The sequence below is a fragment of the Aethalodelphis obliquidens genome, unplaced genomic scaffold (assembly GCF_003676395.1).
Source record: "Aethalodelphis obliquidens isolate GAN/ISIS:26980383/991018 unplaced genomic scaffold, ASM367639v1 scaffold9, whole genome shotgun sequence".
Classification (NCBI taxonomy): Eukaryota; Metazoa; Chordata; class Mammalia; order Artiodactyla; family Delphinidae; genus Aethalodelphis; species Aethalodelphis obliquidens.
Genome location: NW_020837953.1, coordinates 20,345,033 through 20,360,905, shown reverse-complemented (window position 1 = coordinate 20,360,905; position 15,873 = coordinate 20,345,033). Strand labels below are relative to the sequence as shown.

At 58.8% G+C, this 15,873-nt stretch overlaps 1 protein-coding gene across 1 annotated transcript; it reads right to left on the bottom strand.

Moving 5' to 3' along the window:
- On the bottom strand, positions 1-15,512 carry COL9A2 (collagen type IX alpha 2 chain). The gene is made up of 33 exons (XM_027108968.1): positions 15,462-15,512; positions 14,810-14,987; positions 13,480-13,563; positions 12,231-12,266; positions 12,084-12,146; positions 11,012-11,065; positions 10,852-10,887; positions 10,737-10,760; positions 10,375-10,428; positions 9,969-10,022; positions 9,801-9,848; positions 9,487-9,543; positions 9,346-9,399; positions 8,959-9,012; positions 8,505-8,558; positions 8,354-8,407; positions 8,179-8,232; positions 6,989-7,042; positions 6,572-6,625; positions 6,308-6,361; positions 5,319-5,363; positions 4,889-4,942; positions 4,220-4,273; positions 3,883-3,936; positions 3,726-3,797; positions 3,419-3,454; positions 3,228-3,272; positions 3,118-3,150; positions 2,781-2,927; positions 2,422-2,476; positions 1,902-2,090; positions 1,052-1,129; positions 1-606 (listed from the first exon to the last, which is right to left on the bottom strand). Exons 2-33 carry the CDS (start codon positions 14,876-14,878, stop codon positions 407-409), a joined length of 2,073 nt encoding a protein of 690 aa, XP_026964769.1. The 5' UTR covers positions 14,879-14,987; positions 15,462-15,512; the 3' UTR covers positions 1-406.
- Positions 15,513-15,873: the final 361 nt, after the last annotated feature.

Genomic DNA, 15,873 nt, shown 5'->3' with positions numbered 1-15,873 from the left:
GCAGTCACCCAGTAAGCCCAGGGGGTGAAAATGGAATCAGGAACCAGCAAAGGCGTCAGTCCACTTGCCCCAAGGACAAGATGGCCAGTGGAGGATGGTGTAAATTAAGGAGACATTTGTTTTGGTGACATCTGAGCGGTGCTCCGGGAAGGAAAGCCACCCCACCCTCTGGACCTCGCACTCTCCGGTGCCACTTGCCCTGTGTTAGCCTCACCTTTTCACTCCGATGTCCTCCCTTCCCTTCCCCCATGTTTTAGAATTTCCTTTTCCTCAAGACTCCTGGGTCCCAGACAGAGGTCCCGGGAAAGCTAGTTTCCTGGGCAGAGGAATGGGATGCATGTCCACCCAGAGGACATCCAGTCCTTTCCCCCCAGGATGCCCACTGGGCTCCATCTTGGCCTGATGCTCATGGCCCCTTGATGGATCCAGGCTCTGTGAGGCGTGCAGACGTGTAGGCTGAGGCTGCAAGGCAGGCCGCAGGCTCACAGAATCCTGGCAGCCCCATGGGGCCTGGCAGGCCAGGTCGGCCTGCCTCTCCTGGGGCCCCTGCGACCCCTCGATCTCCATCTTTGCCGTTGATCGCCTGGCCAGACTGGCCAGGCAGTCCTGTGAGAGGGAGAAGGTCAAGACATCAAGGCCTCCTCCTGTCTCAGCTTTAGATTTCCTGTCTCACTTTTCAGGTGGGGAAAATGAAGCCAAGGACCCCACAGAGAGAAGGGACTCTGCCCCAGTCACAGAGGTTCTGAGAGTCGTGTCTGATTGTCCTTTCCTCCCAACTCCCAATCAGTGTCCCTGGGGAGCACATGCCCCTTCCTTTCCCTCCACGAAGCAGATTTTTGTGCAACCCAGGAAGTCCTCAGAATCCCAGCTGCCCAGTTCTCAGCCAGACCCCACCCAGAGGCTCCTGGGTGCTCCAAAAGTATCAAAAACCGGCTGTGTGGGACTGAGTTGGCCGAGCATGAGGCCTCCATGGAAGAGACCCAGTTGTCTCTGGATCATTAATCCCAGAGCTGAGGGACACGACTGCCACTGGGCAGTGCCAAGATCTCACCTGGGATCCCTGGGGGCCCAGGCATCCCGGGATGCCCTCGTCCAACTTCTCCCCTATCACCCTTCTCTCCACGTTTTCCTGCAGAGAAAGAATCAAGCCTTAGTTTTTCAGAATAGGACAATGCTTGTTTTCTACTCGGCTTGCTACTTAATTTCTATTTCACACACAACAATTATTGGTTTTGTGCTAGTTTATAATAGGGGAAAGTTGGAAATGACTGCAGAACTGATTAAATAAAGGCAAGTCCAAAGGATGGAAGGCTATACAGCTGGTAAAGTTCTTTACAGGAAAGTGTCTGATAATCACAATAGTTGGCATTTACTATGTGCCAACTCTATGTAAGTTACCTATAAATGTAATCTTCATGACAACTACGAGGTTGTTGCTATTAATATCCCCATTTTACAGATGATAAATCTAAGGCCCAGGAAGATAAACAGGTAACTTGTTCAGGAGCCACAGTGAGAAAGTGGCAGAGTCTGGACTCACACCTGTCTTGTGACTCGAGCTTGCCTTCTTGAGTATTTTGTTAATCTGCCTCCCCACTTTTAGAGACGTGGAAGGAGGTTTATGGAGTACCACTAAGTAAATTTAAAACAAACAAAACCCCCCAAAAAACCCAATCTGTAAAACAGTACATTCATTTCTATCAATTTGCTACTGAAAAAGCAAGCCCAGGAGTCACATGCGGGAGAAATGGGTGCAAGTGTCTATACCTCATCCTGGGAAGGGGAATGATGAAAGACAAAACAGGAGGCAGGGCAATCAACTCAGTAACTGAGGACCCCCCCAGGGGCTGGTCTTGGCCAAACCCCCATCCCCTGGCCACCACAGACAGAATAGCACTCACCCTTGGGCCCGATGTTGCCAATCTGACCCACGGCTCCCACGATGCCAGGAATGCCCCGAGGGCCAGGGTGCCCAATGGGTCCCTGTTTGCCTGGGTACCCAGGAGGCCCAGGGGGTCCTGGGAGACCCATCATCCCAGTCGCACCCAGAGCCTCCCGCTTGGCACTCACAGCTATCTCTGCCAGTTGCTCTGGAGGGAGGGAGGGAGACAGAGAAGTCTGTAAGCTGGGTGTCAGCTCAGTAAAACTGCGGAAGGCAGAGCATCCTGGCCCCTGGCCCCTGGTCCCTGCGTGTGCACGCAGAATAGCCTGGGGGTTAACCTCCACCTTCCTCAGGCTATTGTACGGATGTCAAAGGTCCTGAGAGGGCAGGGATGTAGGTAAGGTCCCCAGCCCCTTGGAGGCAGAGCTGGAATGGCCGCCCCTGACTCCAGACACTCCAGCAAGGCCACTTGAAGAGGCTCCTGAAGGATGGCGATGCCCTGGCTTGTGAGCAGGAGTTGTTGCCCCCCCGCCCCTCACCTTGCAGCATCTTCAGCACCACATCCTCAATGTGCTGGTCACTGGCATCTCGGCCCTGAAAGCAGAGGAGGTCTTTCAGGAAGAAGCCCCTGGCTGCCAGGGCTGACCGCTCCAACGCGATGACCCCCTCCTGTTCCCGTTTTCTCACCAGAAAACGGTGACTGAAATCTGACTGAAATCTTTCAGCATCTGACTGAAATCCCTCCTGCACCCACACCCATCCTCTCTGACCCTGAGGTTTGGAACCAGCCTCAGGGAAGCCAGCTTCCTCTGGGAATTCCCAGCCTTTGGAGCGATAAGCAGCAACCCAAAGAGATGTCCTTCCAAAGAGATGACTCCTGCCCTGGAGGCCAACTTACCGCCACGCCCTGCCTCCCGGGCTGTCCGGGCAAGCCTCGGTTTCCAGCCAGTCCTCGAGGGCCCGGGAGCCCGGGGTAGCCCTGCACCCCCGGGGCGCCTGCATCCCCGCTGGGGCCCGGATAGCCGGCTTCTCCGCGGACTCCTTGCTGCCGAGTGGGGTCGGGGCAGAGCTGGGGTCAGAGGACGCACGCGCTGGGAGCAGCGGGGGTCGGGGTCGGGGAAGGATGGGATGGAGGGGAGGGAAGCCTGGGGAGCCACGGTCCTGGTCCCCAGCGGCGCCGAGGGAAGGGGGGTGGCGGGAGAGGGGGAAGGTGGTGTCGCGGCTGCAGGACTCACCTGTCCCTTGGGCCCTGGCTCGCCAGACTCGCCCTGCAAGCACAAGGAAGCGCGGTCACGAGGCTGTGGGGTCCCAGGGCCCGCCCGCCGCCCCCCCGCAGCCGGCTCACCTTCTCGCCTTTCTCTCCTGGGAGGCCAGCCACCCCCGGGTCGCCCTGCAGATTGAGACCGAGTCAGACCGCGGTGGCCCCGCGTGGCGTGGGAGCAGGGGCGGGGCGGCTGTGCTGGCTTGTGACACCCGCGTCCCCTGCCCCGACGCGGGATGCCAGACGGCGGGGGAAGGGGACATGCTGGCACTCACCACTCCGCCGCGGGGCCCGGTCTTCCCTGGGAAGCCCTGGAGAAAGCGGGGAGTCCAGGGCTTGGTGAGCTCGGGTCCAGGGGAGGCTGGGTCCACAGGGTCCCCCCAACCCCGGCTCCTGGCCACACGCCCCTCTGCAGCTCTGCCTCTCACCGCCCCCCCACACACCCCGGGGTCCCTTGGGACCCGCAGGGAGAACTTTTCCCACGAAGATTTGCGGTGCTCAAGGATCTCACTGCCCTCCACCGACTCCTCCCGCAGAGTCTTAAGGCGTCTTTCCCTGGTATTTTCCAGCCCCATTTGGTACCTTGTCTCCCTTGATGCCTGGCAAGCCTTGGGGCCCTGGAATTCCGGGGGGACCCTGTTCCCCCTTGGGGCCCTGAGGAGAAAAGAAACCAGAGGAATAAGACAGATGAGGTGCCCAGACAGGCTCCCCGTGCCCATCCCAGCCACCCTGCACTTACCTGTCGGCCTTGAGGGCCTGGCTGCCCCACTGGGCCCCTCTCACCGTGGTCACCCTGAAATGGAAAGTGAACGTCACATCCTGGCTCTCAGCAGGGGCAGCCTCTCCCTGCCCGATACCAGACCCTGTGGTCAGGGTGCCCTCCATTCCTGCTGTCACCACCGTGGAGGTCCTGGGCTCCACTTCAGACCTGCAGACTGAGGCCCTGACTGGGAGGCCTCATGCAGGCTGGGCAGGATGGGCAGGCACTGGATCCTTGAGAGGACCCAGATCCTGGGTCCAGCAGTGCCAGCTGCTGCAGAGGCCCCCAGGGAGGGGCCGCTGTGCCAGGCACTTACCTTCTGCCCCATGATGCCCGGGGGACCGATTTCTCCTCGAGGCCCTGGCTCTCCCTGGGGGACAGAGAAATCAGAGGTGAGCAATAGCCTGGAGGATCCCTCCCTTCCACACCTGGCCGGCCCCTACCCACCCTTGGGGCTCAGCTAATTTGCTTCATCAGGAAGACTTCCTTCACCTCCTCATCTTCCGGTCCCTGTACTTTTCTTTCATAGGACCCAATACAGTTGTAGTCATCATGCGATCATTTATTTAATTTAATGTCTGTCTCTCCCATGAAACCGTAAGCTCCATGTGAGTAGGAGACTGTCTATCTCAGCGTCTAGCGGGTTGCAGATATTTGGTGAATGTTTATGGAATGAATGAATGAATGACTTCCTGCTGGATTCTCAGCCCCAGTCAGCTGGGCCATCTGGAGAGGTCCTACCCCAGGACAGAAGCAGCTCCCACCCTCTCTGCATTGTACACAGGGAAACCGGTGCCCAGAGAGAGAAGAGAGCTTCCCTGCGTCAGTGGCAGAGCCTCGACTGGCACCGAGGGCACCCCTAGGCTAGGGCTCCACCTCACAGTCTCACTCAGGCCCCATACAATACGTGCAGGGTCCTCAGGCCTGGGGGAGTGGGGGAAGGGAGCAAAGCAAGAGGCCTTGTGTCAGAAGAGGGGACACTCACCTCCTTCCCGGGGGAACCAGAGACTCCTGGGAAGCCTTGCCGGCCTGGCTCACCCTGCAGGAAAACAGAGTTCTGAGGTCAGTCTGTGTAGCCCAGTCAGGCCCTTGGCCTTGGAGAAGCCCAGGGAACCTTAAAAAGACTCTGGAACCAAATGAGCTGGGGAGAGGAGAGGGTTCTTGGTGAAGTCCTCTGGACTCCATTGATCTTCCTGTTTCTCATCTAGATATGCAGCCATGCCATCCTGTCTCCTCTAGCCAGGATGAGGGTGGGAGGGAGGTGACAGGAGGGAGGTGGTTAGGCCCAAAGGACTTGTGTCCAGGCCAAGTCTCTGAGCTTGGGCTGAGGACGGGGCCTTGCAGTCTTTAAGCCGTGTCCCTGGTCCCTGCCCCCAGGCTCGCTTGCTCAGATGAAGCCAACTCTGCCCTCTTACCTTGTCTCCAGGGCCTCCTTTTGTCCCAGGCTGGCCGGGCACACCCTGTAGAAGGAAGCTGATGTCAGTTTCTCCCCTGGCAGGGGGAGCCCTGTGCACCTACTGCTTTGCCTCCCGGATTCCTCCCCTGCCTTATGGGAGCTGAACAGCAGAAGGCCTAGCCATGAACTTGACTGTGCCTAGCCGCGAATCCCTGGTGAGAGAGGAGATGGGTACGGAAGGGCCTGCCTACAAGTGCCTGTGGTCCATGGGGAGAAGAGGGCCACATGTGAGTGCGCACAGGAACGCAGTCTGCACGTGGACATGTTAGCAGGCCTCGGCCTCAGTACCTCTGGCAGGGAGGGACGGGGGTTCCCAGAAGGTGTGGGCTGGAGGTGGGCCTGATGGTGAGAAGGCACAGAGAGATGGGAAGGGCATTCCAAGCAGAGGGACCAGTAAAGGCTTGAATGTGTGGAGGCAGAAAAGCCAAGGCCATGTTGAGAAGGGAGAGGATGAAGAGAGGCAGTGGCTGATGAGGCAGAGGGATAGGCTGGGGTCAGATTATGGTGGTCCTGAGATGCTAAGATGAGCTGTGACGACGAGGAGTGTAGCTGTCCTGTTCGTAACTTTCCCTGCCACTTACTGTACCTCAGTAACTCTATTGAATGACTGGACAGAGTGACTTTCCTGGAGGCAGCAGGGGAGGGGGAGCACGGAAGGTGTTTAGCAGGGAAATGGTCAGATTCCACTTAGCCAACATGGACGGTTGGAACGGTCAAAGAGAAAGCCGGAACAACTGTCCAAATGACGAAGCCTAGGCCAGGCCAGACTTGGTGAAGAGGCCTGAGCTGGGTGGGGACAAGGACTAGAGCACAGCCCTGGCTGTGTGACTTCCATCTCATCAGTCACTCACACCACCTTGGGGAGGTGGGCCACAGAGTGCCTGGCCTCCTGGTGGAGGATAAGCAACTGGCTGTGTGGCAGCCCCCATGGCTCCGCCCCATACTCACCACTAGGCCCTGGTGGCCCGGGTTTCCTGGCCGCCCCGCCTGACCTGCACTGCCCTGCAAGAGACAGAACCAGAGACACAGATGAGTCTCCCACCCGAGTGGAGGCAGGGAAACTGAGACCCCGAGGCAACCAGGAATGTGTCCGTGACATGTGTGAGGATCCCAGGCTCCTAGGCCTCCAGGCTCAGTGTGACGGGACTCAGAGCCTCAGCTGGAAAGGCCCCTGACCCTTGCCCCAATCCCACCAGCTGTCCCCCCTCCTACCTTCGTGCCAGGTGTGCCTGGGGTCCCGTCCTTGCCGTCAATGCCTGGTGGGCCCTGCTCAGGAGGAAAGTGAAGGGACACTCACAATGGGGAGATGCCTAGGGTCAGGCCACCCACCCGTGTCCCTGTGTGGGTCGGGTCACCTTGGGAAGCCCCACCAGCTAATTGGGGGTGGGAGAGTGGAAGTGGGGAGGGATATCGTGGAATGGACCACAGTCCTTCCCTTGTGTGGGTGATGAGTGTCCCGGGACCTCTCCTACATCACCACCCTATTTACAGGTGAAAAAACTAAGGCGCAGAAAGAGGGCATTTCCCGAGGTGACAGCCCACCGGCAACAGAGTTCAGTCTAGAATCCCAGGCTCCTCCTTCTCTGGGGGCTTGCAGAGCTGCCTGGACCCCGCCCTCTGTCCACTTACGGTTGCTCCTTTCGGGCCTGTTATTCCCTGGGGTCCTCGGATACCTTGGCTGCCCTGCAAAGCAGACAGAGATCAGATCAGCTTCAGGAGGCTGAACTCCTGTCTGGCTGTTCAGAGAAGGGAACAGCTAAGAACAGTGGCCTCCGGGTCCCAGGGTCCCTGTGGCACAGGCCATGCTGTGCAGGGGCTGGAGGAGAGGGGCCTAGTTGTATGAGTTCGCCCTGGACCTAGTGGGAGGGAGTAGAGGTCAGCACCAAGCAGGCTGGGCTGGAGCAGGACAGGGGAGGAGCCAGCGCTCCTGAGACCCACCAAGGCCCTGAGTGACACTGATGTGAAGAAACACAACTAAAGACAATGTGTGGACTTGGTTTGGGTCTTGCTTTGAACAAGAACCCTGAAAAGACATTTTTGATATCACTGGGAAAAATTGACTACAAGCTGATGATTAGATGATGTTCAGGAATAATTGATAATTTTTTTGGAGGGATAATGATATCGTGGTTATGTGAGGAAAGAGCCTTATTTGTAAGAGATACATTCGGAAGTGGGTAACATGACGTAATGTTAAGAATTTGCTCGAAAATATCAGCAAAGCAATGAAGTGAAGAAAAGAAAGGAAGAAGAGGATGGATGAAGTGAGAGCGGTAAAAGGTTAATTTGGGGAGGTAGGTACAAAAGGGATCACTATATTATTCTCCCTACTTTTGCGTTTGTTAAAAAACTTGCACAATAAAGAAACTAACAAAAAGAAAAACAACCCTAACTTTACTTTCTGCTCAATTTTTCTGTAAACTCAGAACTGCTCAAAAGAGATAGTCTTTTACTTTAAAAAAAAAAGAGAGAGTTAAGAGAACTGGGATCTGGACCAAATCCCATTAGCCCCATGACTGATTCCCTGGAATTTCATTGTCTGGCCCCAGTGACCGTGGGACTGCATTACACGGTTCTCCCGAAGTCTGAATTTGATCAGCAACAGGCTGGGCTTGGAGGAGGGGGCTGGCTGGGCTCTGGGCACAGACGTTCCTCCCTCACATCAGTCACCCACACGCACAGACACGCAGAATAACGTATGCACACACACACACACACACACACACGTTTGTGCACGCACGTCGTGAGCCTTGGGTGGAGCTGAGTCCACCCAGTTCTCCCCAGGGGCCGTGACTGGACAGGAGTGCCTGAGGACTCACCACGTCACCCTTCTCCCCAGCTCGGCCTGGTGGCCCCTGAGGACCTTCCTCACCCTGGCAAGAAGGACAAACAGAAATGCAAGTTATGTGGGCTCAGGGGGAGCTGCAGCCCTCCGCAGCCCTAGGAGCTGTGTCTGGAGGAGGTGGGTGTGGGCGGAAGCAGGAGCAGACTCACTGGTGACCCGGCGGCGCCGATGGAGCCCACCATGCCTTTGTACCCTTGAGGACCCTGGGGAGAGCAGAGGTCGCGGGTCAGTCCTGGCTGGACCCCAGAGGCCAGGGGGCTGGTTCCAGCAGCTCTTGCAGGACACCCCAGACCCACTCACCATCTCTCCTTTGGGTCCCGCCATGCCCGGGTAGCCCCTGACGCCCTGGGGACCCTGTCAAGACAGAAGAATGACAGCGATGGCAACTAGAAGGCCCACTTCGTGACACCTTCCCTGACCCCCACCCAATTTTCTCAGTGCCTCTCTGAGGCAGGCACGGAGTCCCTATCACAGATGGTCACTGATGCTCGGAGATGGGAGAGACTCGCCAGGGTCACTCAAAAGGGACAGTGGCCGAACCTGGGCCTCAGGTGAGTCTTCTGGCTGACAGCCTTTGTTCCTGTCCCCCAGCCTCTCACAGTCAGCCTCAGCCTCCCTCCCCCCCCCCCCCCACCCAGAGACACACCAGCTGGACACAGGTGTCTCTTTCACAAGTTAGAACCCAGAGCACGAGAATGACTCCACTAAGGTCTCCCAGGAGAGGTGAGGAGGGCCCTTGGAAAGTGTTCCTTACCGGCGGTCCAGGGATGCCTTGCTCTCCAGAGGCACCCACATCTCCCTTGGGACCCTAAGGGGCAGGAAAGAGCAGTCAGATAAGCAGGCAGATCGAGAGACAAACAGACAACCAAAGACACCATCCTCTTCCCAGCAAAAGCAGACAGGAAGCCCTCCTAGAAACCATACGGTCCCATGTGACGGACGGATGGGGAAATGGAAGCACAGCAAGGAGAACGGACTTGCCCAGGGACACATTGACCTAGAATCTAGGCCTCTTGCCTCCCAGCTTAAGGCTTTATCCCCAGAGCCCACAGGGGAAGGGGAAGGGAGAAGGATGGGGGGCAGGCTCCTGTAGGCCCCTCTCCACACACACCCTCCCAGGGCCCTCAGCCCTCACACTCACCGGCTTCCCCTGGCGGCCGGAATCTCCCAGATGCCCGCGCTTGCCAGGATGCCCCTGCAGGGAAGGAGAGAGCTCAGAGTAGGTCCCTCCCCCGCCACGCCCCCCACCCCCCGGCCCCCAAGACTTGGGCCAGGAGCTCACCTTCACTCCCTGCAGCCCCGGGGGCCCTTTCACGCCCGCTGGACAGTTGGTTGGACACTGGAAGGGAAATCCCGCAGGGCTCTGTGGTCACTGGCCAGCCCCAGGCCAACTGGGCCGTGCTTCCCCATCTTGCCAGCTCCGATTCCCCCCTCCCACCACACCTGGCTGCACCTCTCAGCTGCAGCCCCTCCCCATCTCCCTCTGACCCTACCTCCTGAAGGAACCTATCTCCTTGCCCGCCCCTCTCAAGATGACCCGCCCCTTCCCCGGATTAGCCCCCCCCCAGGCCCCCCCCAACCCCCGCCGCCTCTCACCAGGAAGTCCGCGCTGCCTTCCAGACCCTGAATGGTTCCTGGGCGGCCCTGAGAAAAGATGTATGGAGACGGAGTCTGAAGCAAACTGTCCCCACCCCAGGCTGGCGCCAAGGACTCTTGTCCTTCCCCGGCCACACACTGCCATGTGGGAGGTCTGAGGACACTTACCGGTTTCCCAGGGGGCCCTGGGGGCCCTGCTGGTCCCTCTGGTCCAGGATCCCCCTGGAAGCAAGAAGGACCCAAATCATACCCTTGTCCAGTCCTGCCTAGGTCACCCCTGCCCCCTCCTCCAGTTCCTGCTACTGCACTGTCCACCCTGCCCTCCAGGTCACCTCCTGAGATCTGGGCTCTTGGGGAGATCAAGGCCTGATCTTCGGGGGGATGGCCCCAGCCCTTGGCCTCCCTGGAAGACCTACCACAGGGTGGGCTCAGCAGGAGGGGTTTCTGCCCCAGAACTGCAGGAGCTCCCTGGTGGCCAGAGGCAGACTCAGGAAATCCTGGAGAGATACTGAGCTTGCCAGCTTGAAGGCAGAGGGCAGGAGGCAGGGTGAGCAGAGGACTAGCTGGGGCTCACCTTGGGGCCCGTGAGTCCCATCTCACCAGGGAGGCCAACAGGTCCGGCTGGTCCCTAGGGACAGAGACATCAGTGGCTGGGATGCCTCAGAGGGTCAGCCCAGTCCTGGCACAGAGGGACCCAGAGCCCTCTTCCCCACTTTCACTTTGCAACCAACACCAGAGAAGCTGACAGATTAGGGCTTTAAGGGCCAGAGAATCTCAGAGCCAGTGGATATGCCCAGAGTTCTCTGACAAGTCTGCCCATTTCCAACACCATCACAGAATGCTGGCCCCTCCCCATGCTGGTCGGTCCCCTGGAAGCCCTCTGTACCCTCCTTCCCAGAGAGTCCCAGGGACTCTGCCCCATCCCTGCAGACTTACAGGAGGTCCAGCAAAGCCAGGGCCCTGGAACAGAAGAAAAGATTAGGTTCATGGCTCCTTTTACAAGTCCCCCTCCCCACAAAGGGTCCTTTAAAGCCCTTGCAGTTATACTCACCGGCAGGCCGGGGGGACCTGGGAGCCCAGGCTGCCCCTGCAAGAGCAATGGGAGAGGCTCAGAGGCTAGGGTCTCCTGGGTCCCTGCTCCTGTCTGCCAAAGCCCCTCCCAAACTCTGGCACTAGATTGCCCATGCTGAGGCCCCCAGCAGGCTACTTACCTTGACTCCAGGGATCCCCATGGGACCAGGCTCCCCCTTGGCTCCAGTTAGACCCTGGCGAAGAAAGAGAAGGTACATCCGTGAGGGGCGAACCTGCTCCCTGACCCGCGGGGCAGGGCGGGTCCAGAGGTCTCTCCTGGGTGGGCCCAGGCTGCCTTTCACCACACTCCATGAAGGCCAAAGGGTGGCTACACCTCACTTTCACTTCCCCCAGTTCCCACCATAGTCCTTGACGATTATTGTTTTTTGAAAGATGAGAAACCAAGGCCCAAAGATTTGTCAGCCCAGACCTCATGCCTCCAGTCTAGGAGTCTAGAAAACCTAGATAGACATAGGTCTGGATTAGCCATTTTCTTGATGTCTGCCCTTGGCAACTTTTTCTGAGCCTTAGTTTTCTCATCTGCAAAATGGATTAATAATCATGCTTGCTTCTCTGGGTGGCTATGAAAACCGATGTGGAAGGCAATATATTTTGTAATTGTGGACGAGTTGGAACGGCCCTGGTGGCTGGTCACAGCCCTAATGGGCACCTCTTGCACCAACAGGGCAAAGGCAACTCATGGGGGCCTCTTCTTCCTCCCATCTTTCAGTGACTGACTCAAATGTATGCCCCAACAAGAAGACTTCCATTGTCCCTGGCTGTGTCCAGGAGCCTGTGACCTTGGGGTCCCCGGGAACTCTGTGCTATCAGCCAAATACCGTTCCTCTCCTGAGTGGTGCCTGGGGCTGTGACGGGTGGAGTGGGGAAGGGAAAAGGAGAGGAAGGGAGAGGAAGCATAAGGACAGCTCTGCCCAGAGTATTCAGTTTGATACTTGGGGGCCAGAAATGTGAGACTAAATTCTGGCTGCTGCCGATGAGCAGAACCCCTCTCTGGACCCCCATTTGCTTGTGATTCAATGCTCCTGGGGTGGGTGTGAGGCCACAATCTCATATGAAGGTGAGGGGGGCTCACAGCTGTAGAGTCTCCGTCTTGCTCTGAATAGCAGATCAGGGAAGATGCCAGAATTGGGTTCTGGAAGTCAGTGGGTGGAGCCCTCACCTGCTCTACCTGACGCTCAGGTAGGTACTCACGTCAATCCCGGGCTTGCCGGCTGGCCCATCTGGGCCCGCTTTGCCAGGCTCTCCCTTAGGTCCCTTGAAAACAGAAGTGGAGCAAACATTAGACACAGGAGGGCAAGACCTGGAAGGGTCAGAGGTCAAGGAGGAAAAAGTACTCACCGGAGGGCCAGCTTTCCCAGGGGGCCCCTTGTCACCCTGCAAGATACAAGTTGTTGAGACAGCACACTATGGCTCGTGCTCCCCCAGATGGGCACACAAGCCCTGGCTGGCCCGTCCCACGTGCTCCTCTCCTCACTCTCCTCTCTTCTGTCCTGGATCCTCTCAAGCCTTGTGCTTTTTAGGAAAATAGCTCCCTTTCCCTCAAGAAAACCATAGGTGGGTTGACACCAATCCCAGGCAGGCTGGAGAGGGTGATAACAGCATGCGAGTGGGTTCTAGTCATGCCAGTGTTGGTAAGGGGCCAGTTAGGAGACCTGCGAACAGGGTTGTTGGCTCCAAGTTACCTCGGAGAGCAGGTGCCTCTTGGATTTGAGCACGTGTGGGGAGAAACGTGGGGTTTTTAGGAAAACATGAAGGGGAGGTAAGTGAAGGGGGCAGTGGCGGTCTTCTGGGTTAGGGTCAGGAAAATGAGATGGGACAGGGGCAAGGACCAAGGGGACAGATTCAATGTGTCACCAAGGCAAGAAGGACCTCCTTCCCCTATGACAAAGGATCCTTGGTGGAGGACAGATATGGGCTGTGGAATTACATTCAGCCCCAGAGAGGCTTCCAGGCATTTCAGAGCCTGTGGCGGCCAGAGAGCCTGGCAGGGACCCTTCACCCTGTGTTTGGAGGGTGGGGCACCAGGTTGAATAGAAGGCTGTCGAGATGGGTAAACATGTGGCTGACCTACTGGGGGAGCATCCAGAATGAGCTATTTAACCCTCACTGTGGTAGGGAGAGCAGGGAACAGACCAGCTAAAATCGGGGAGAAAAATGCAAAGGAAAGAGACCGGAGTCTGGCTCTAGCTGGTCAGCGGTCTGGCCAAGGCTGCCAAGCTACCCTGAAGAAGCATCCAGACGTGCCAGGGGGCAGGGAGAGGAGGCAGGGCGTCTCCCACCCGAAAAAAGAAGGGAGGAGGGGGCGAGGGATAAGGAATCGCTGTGAGCTGTGGCGGGCAGACCGAACAGCAGCTCCTTGTCCGCCGGCGGCTGTAAGGGGCTCTGCCTCTCGGGGCTGGTTTGAGGTTTTTGTAGAACAAACGGTCTCCTTGTGGTGCAGGCTGGCGTCGCCTACTGGCAACAGGGGGCACTGCATCTCCAGGCGTCAACCTCACCGCCCCGCCCCCCGCCCTCCACTCCCAGGGCTCACAAAGTTCCCCTTTGTCCGCCGCCTCTCTCCCCCTCCCTTCCCAGGTTAGAGACTCACGTCGATTCCGTCGGATCCAGGCACTCCCGGTGGCCCCGGTGGCCCCGGTGGCCCCGGGGGCCCCCGCTCTCCTGGTGGACCTCGCTGAAAACACATACAGGGGTGCAGCCCTCAGATAGTGCAGGGAACTGGGCATCCAGGAGTGCACCCCTCCCTAAGGAAAGGGAGCTCCTCAGGGAGCCGCGAACTCCCCGTTTATTGAGAACCCACTGTGTACCAGATACTGTGCACCATTACATATATTATCTTCTTGAATGCTCAGAACTGTGAGGCCGAAACTAACAAGCCCCAGTTTGCAGTTGAGGAAACAGGCTCAGAAAGATGAAGGGGTCCGTGATCGCCGGAAGTAAGCGGTGGAGCCAGAATTCCGTCCTAGGTCTGCCCACCTCCCTCCACTGTACCATGTTGCCCTTGCGCTGTCGTGGGTGGGAACAGATGGAGATGCTGATGGCTCAAATAAATAACCGATGGTAAGGAAGATGGTGCCTAGAGACGCTTGGTCCTCAATGGACGGTTGCTCGCATTATTTTTAGATGAACAACAGATACTGAAGGTGAGTAGGTACCCCCTCCTCTCCCCCCGGTGCGGATAAAGTCCGACGGGACAGCTGGGGAGGTGCAGAGAGACGGGGCGTGAGGGAACCCAGGGAAGGGAAGCCTGTTCTCTCCTCCTAACTCAGAGCACCCCTCTCGCAGCAACGCTCCTCCGTCCTCCCTTAGGTGGCTCTCTTACGGGGCCACCCCCGACTCGGGTGGGGGTCCCCCGCCTGCCAGGTGCCCGCGCCCTCCCCAGACCGAGAAGTGCCAGGCTGGCGCCCGGGCCCTGCCCCTCCGCGCCCGCGTCCCGTTAGGCCCCCCTCCCCCCAGCCGGCCCTCGAAAGTGAGACGCGAGCGCGCGAGCCCGGCAGAGAGGCAGCAGCCAGAGAGAGCGGCGTCTGGCTGGAGCCGGCGCCCCCTGGGAGGCGGCGGGGGCGGAGAATCCGGAGCCCCGTGAATGGGCACCATTGTGTCCCCCGCCACCTGGGCTCTCCGGGCTGCCAGGACCCGGCGCCAGCTCTCGCCGCACGCTGCCCGTCCCAGGCAGGGCCGAGCATCTCGGGACAGGGTCCCTCTGGCTCTCCGGCTCATCCACCTCCTTTCACTGTGCCGAGACGCCCCCCGTTTGTGCCCCTCCTAAGGGGACGTGCGCCGCGGGACTGTCCGAAGCTGCCCCTCGCGCTAGGGAGTGTCAGCAGAGGGTGGAGGTCAGGCAGAGGGAGCCCTTGACTAGACCGCGGGATCCTGAACCCCGGACCCAGACCCCGCACGCCGGACCCCGGCGCGGGACTTACGATCTGCGCCAGGGCGAGCCCGAGCACCTGCAGAACCAGGAGGCTGCGGCGGGCGGCCTCAGGGGCCATGGCGGGCGGCGGACTCGAGGAGGATGGGTGCCGGCTCCACGCACGCACCGACCGCTGAGGCTCCGGCGCGGCCGCGCTAGCTGCTCTCGGACGGGGCGGGTCCGGCCTCCTGAATATGCGGCGGGGCGGGGCGGGGGACCCGCGGGGGTCTGTCACCTGAGAGGACCCGGGGAAGGAGGCCGGCGCCGTCGGCCCAGCTCCGCCCCGCTCCGTCTAGCCGCCAGCGCCCACCCTCCATCCTCGCCTCGGGCTTCCCCGAGGCATCGGCCGGGTAATCCAAAGAGGTGCGGGACGGGGACCAAGCCTCCGTTTCTCTCTGAGGAGGCAGAGGGCCTTCCCAGGTCCCTGTCCAGCCTGATCTCCAGGACCCAGCCCCTTCCCCCGACCCACAGTCCGCGTCCCATCCCCTGAGCCATTTCTTCGGCCACTTCTGCCTGCGAGCCCCGGCCTGGGTGCTCTACGCCAGGGCCCAGGTCCAGGGTGCCTCAGGTTCTGCAGACCTTGGAGCAGGCTCTGCCCCTCCCCACCCACCTCGTCCCTCTCCACAAACAATCAATCAGGCCTCTTCCGTATTAAAACATACCCTTCCTGGATCAGCCATCCTGTGAATACCCACTCCGCCTCCTCCCTCTGGCTTCACTAGCACTTCTAAACTTCCTCATCTTCCTCTCATCTCCCTGCTTCTGCCTCTACTGGAGGTCACCAGTGAGGCTTAACCCCTCTTCAGTCCTCCGGTCATGAAGCTATTGGCACCTGGGTCTGCCTTGGCCATTCCATTCTTGAAGTCTTCCCTGTCCAGGTGTCCACCATCCAGCCCTTCTTCTATTGCTTTTTCTTCTCTGCAGCTCCCTTAAGCACCAGAGTCTGTGGGATTGGCCAGCTCTCTCCCTCCAAGTGATCTCCTCCATGATCCTGGAAACAACCATCACCTTATTTACCAGAGTTTCCAAAACCAACCTGTCAAGTATAGCCTCTCTCCAGAGTTTCTTACCTTC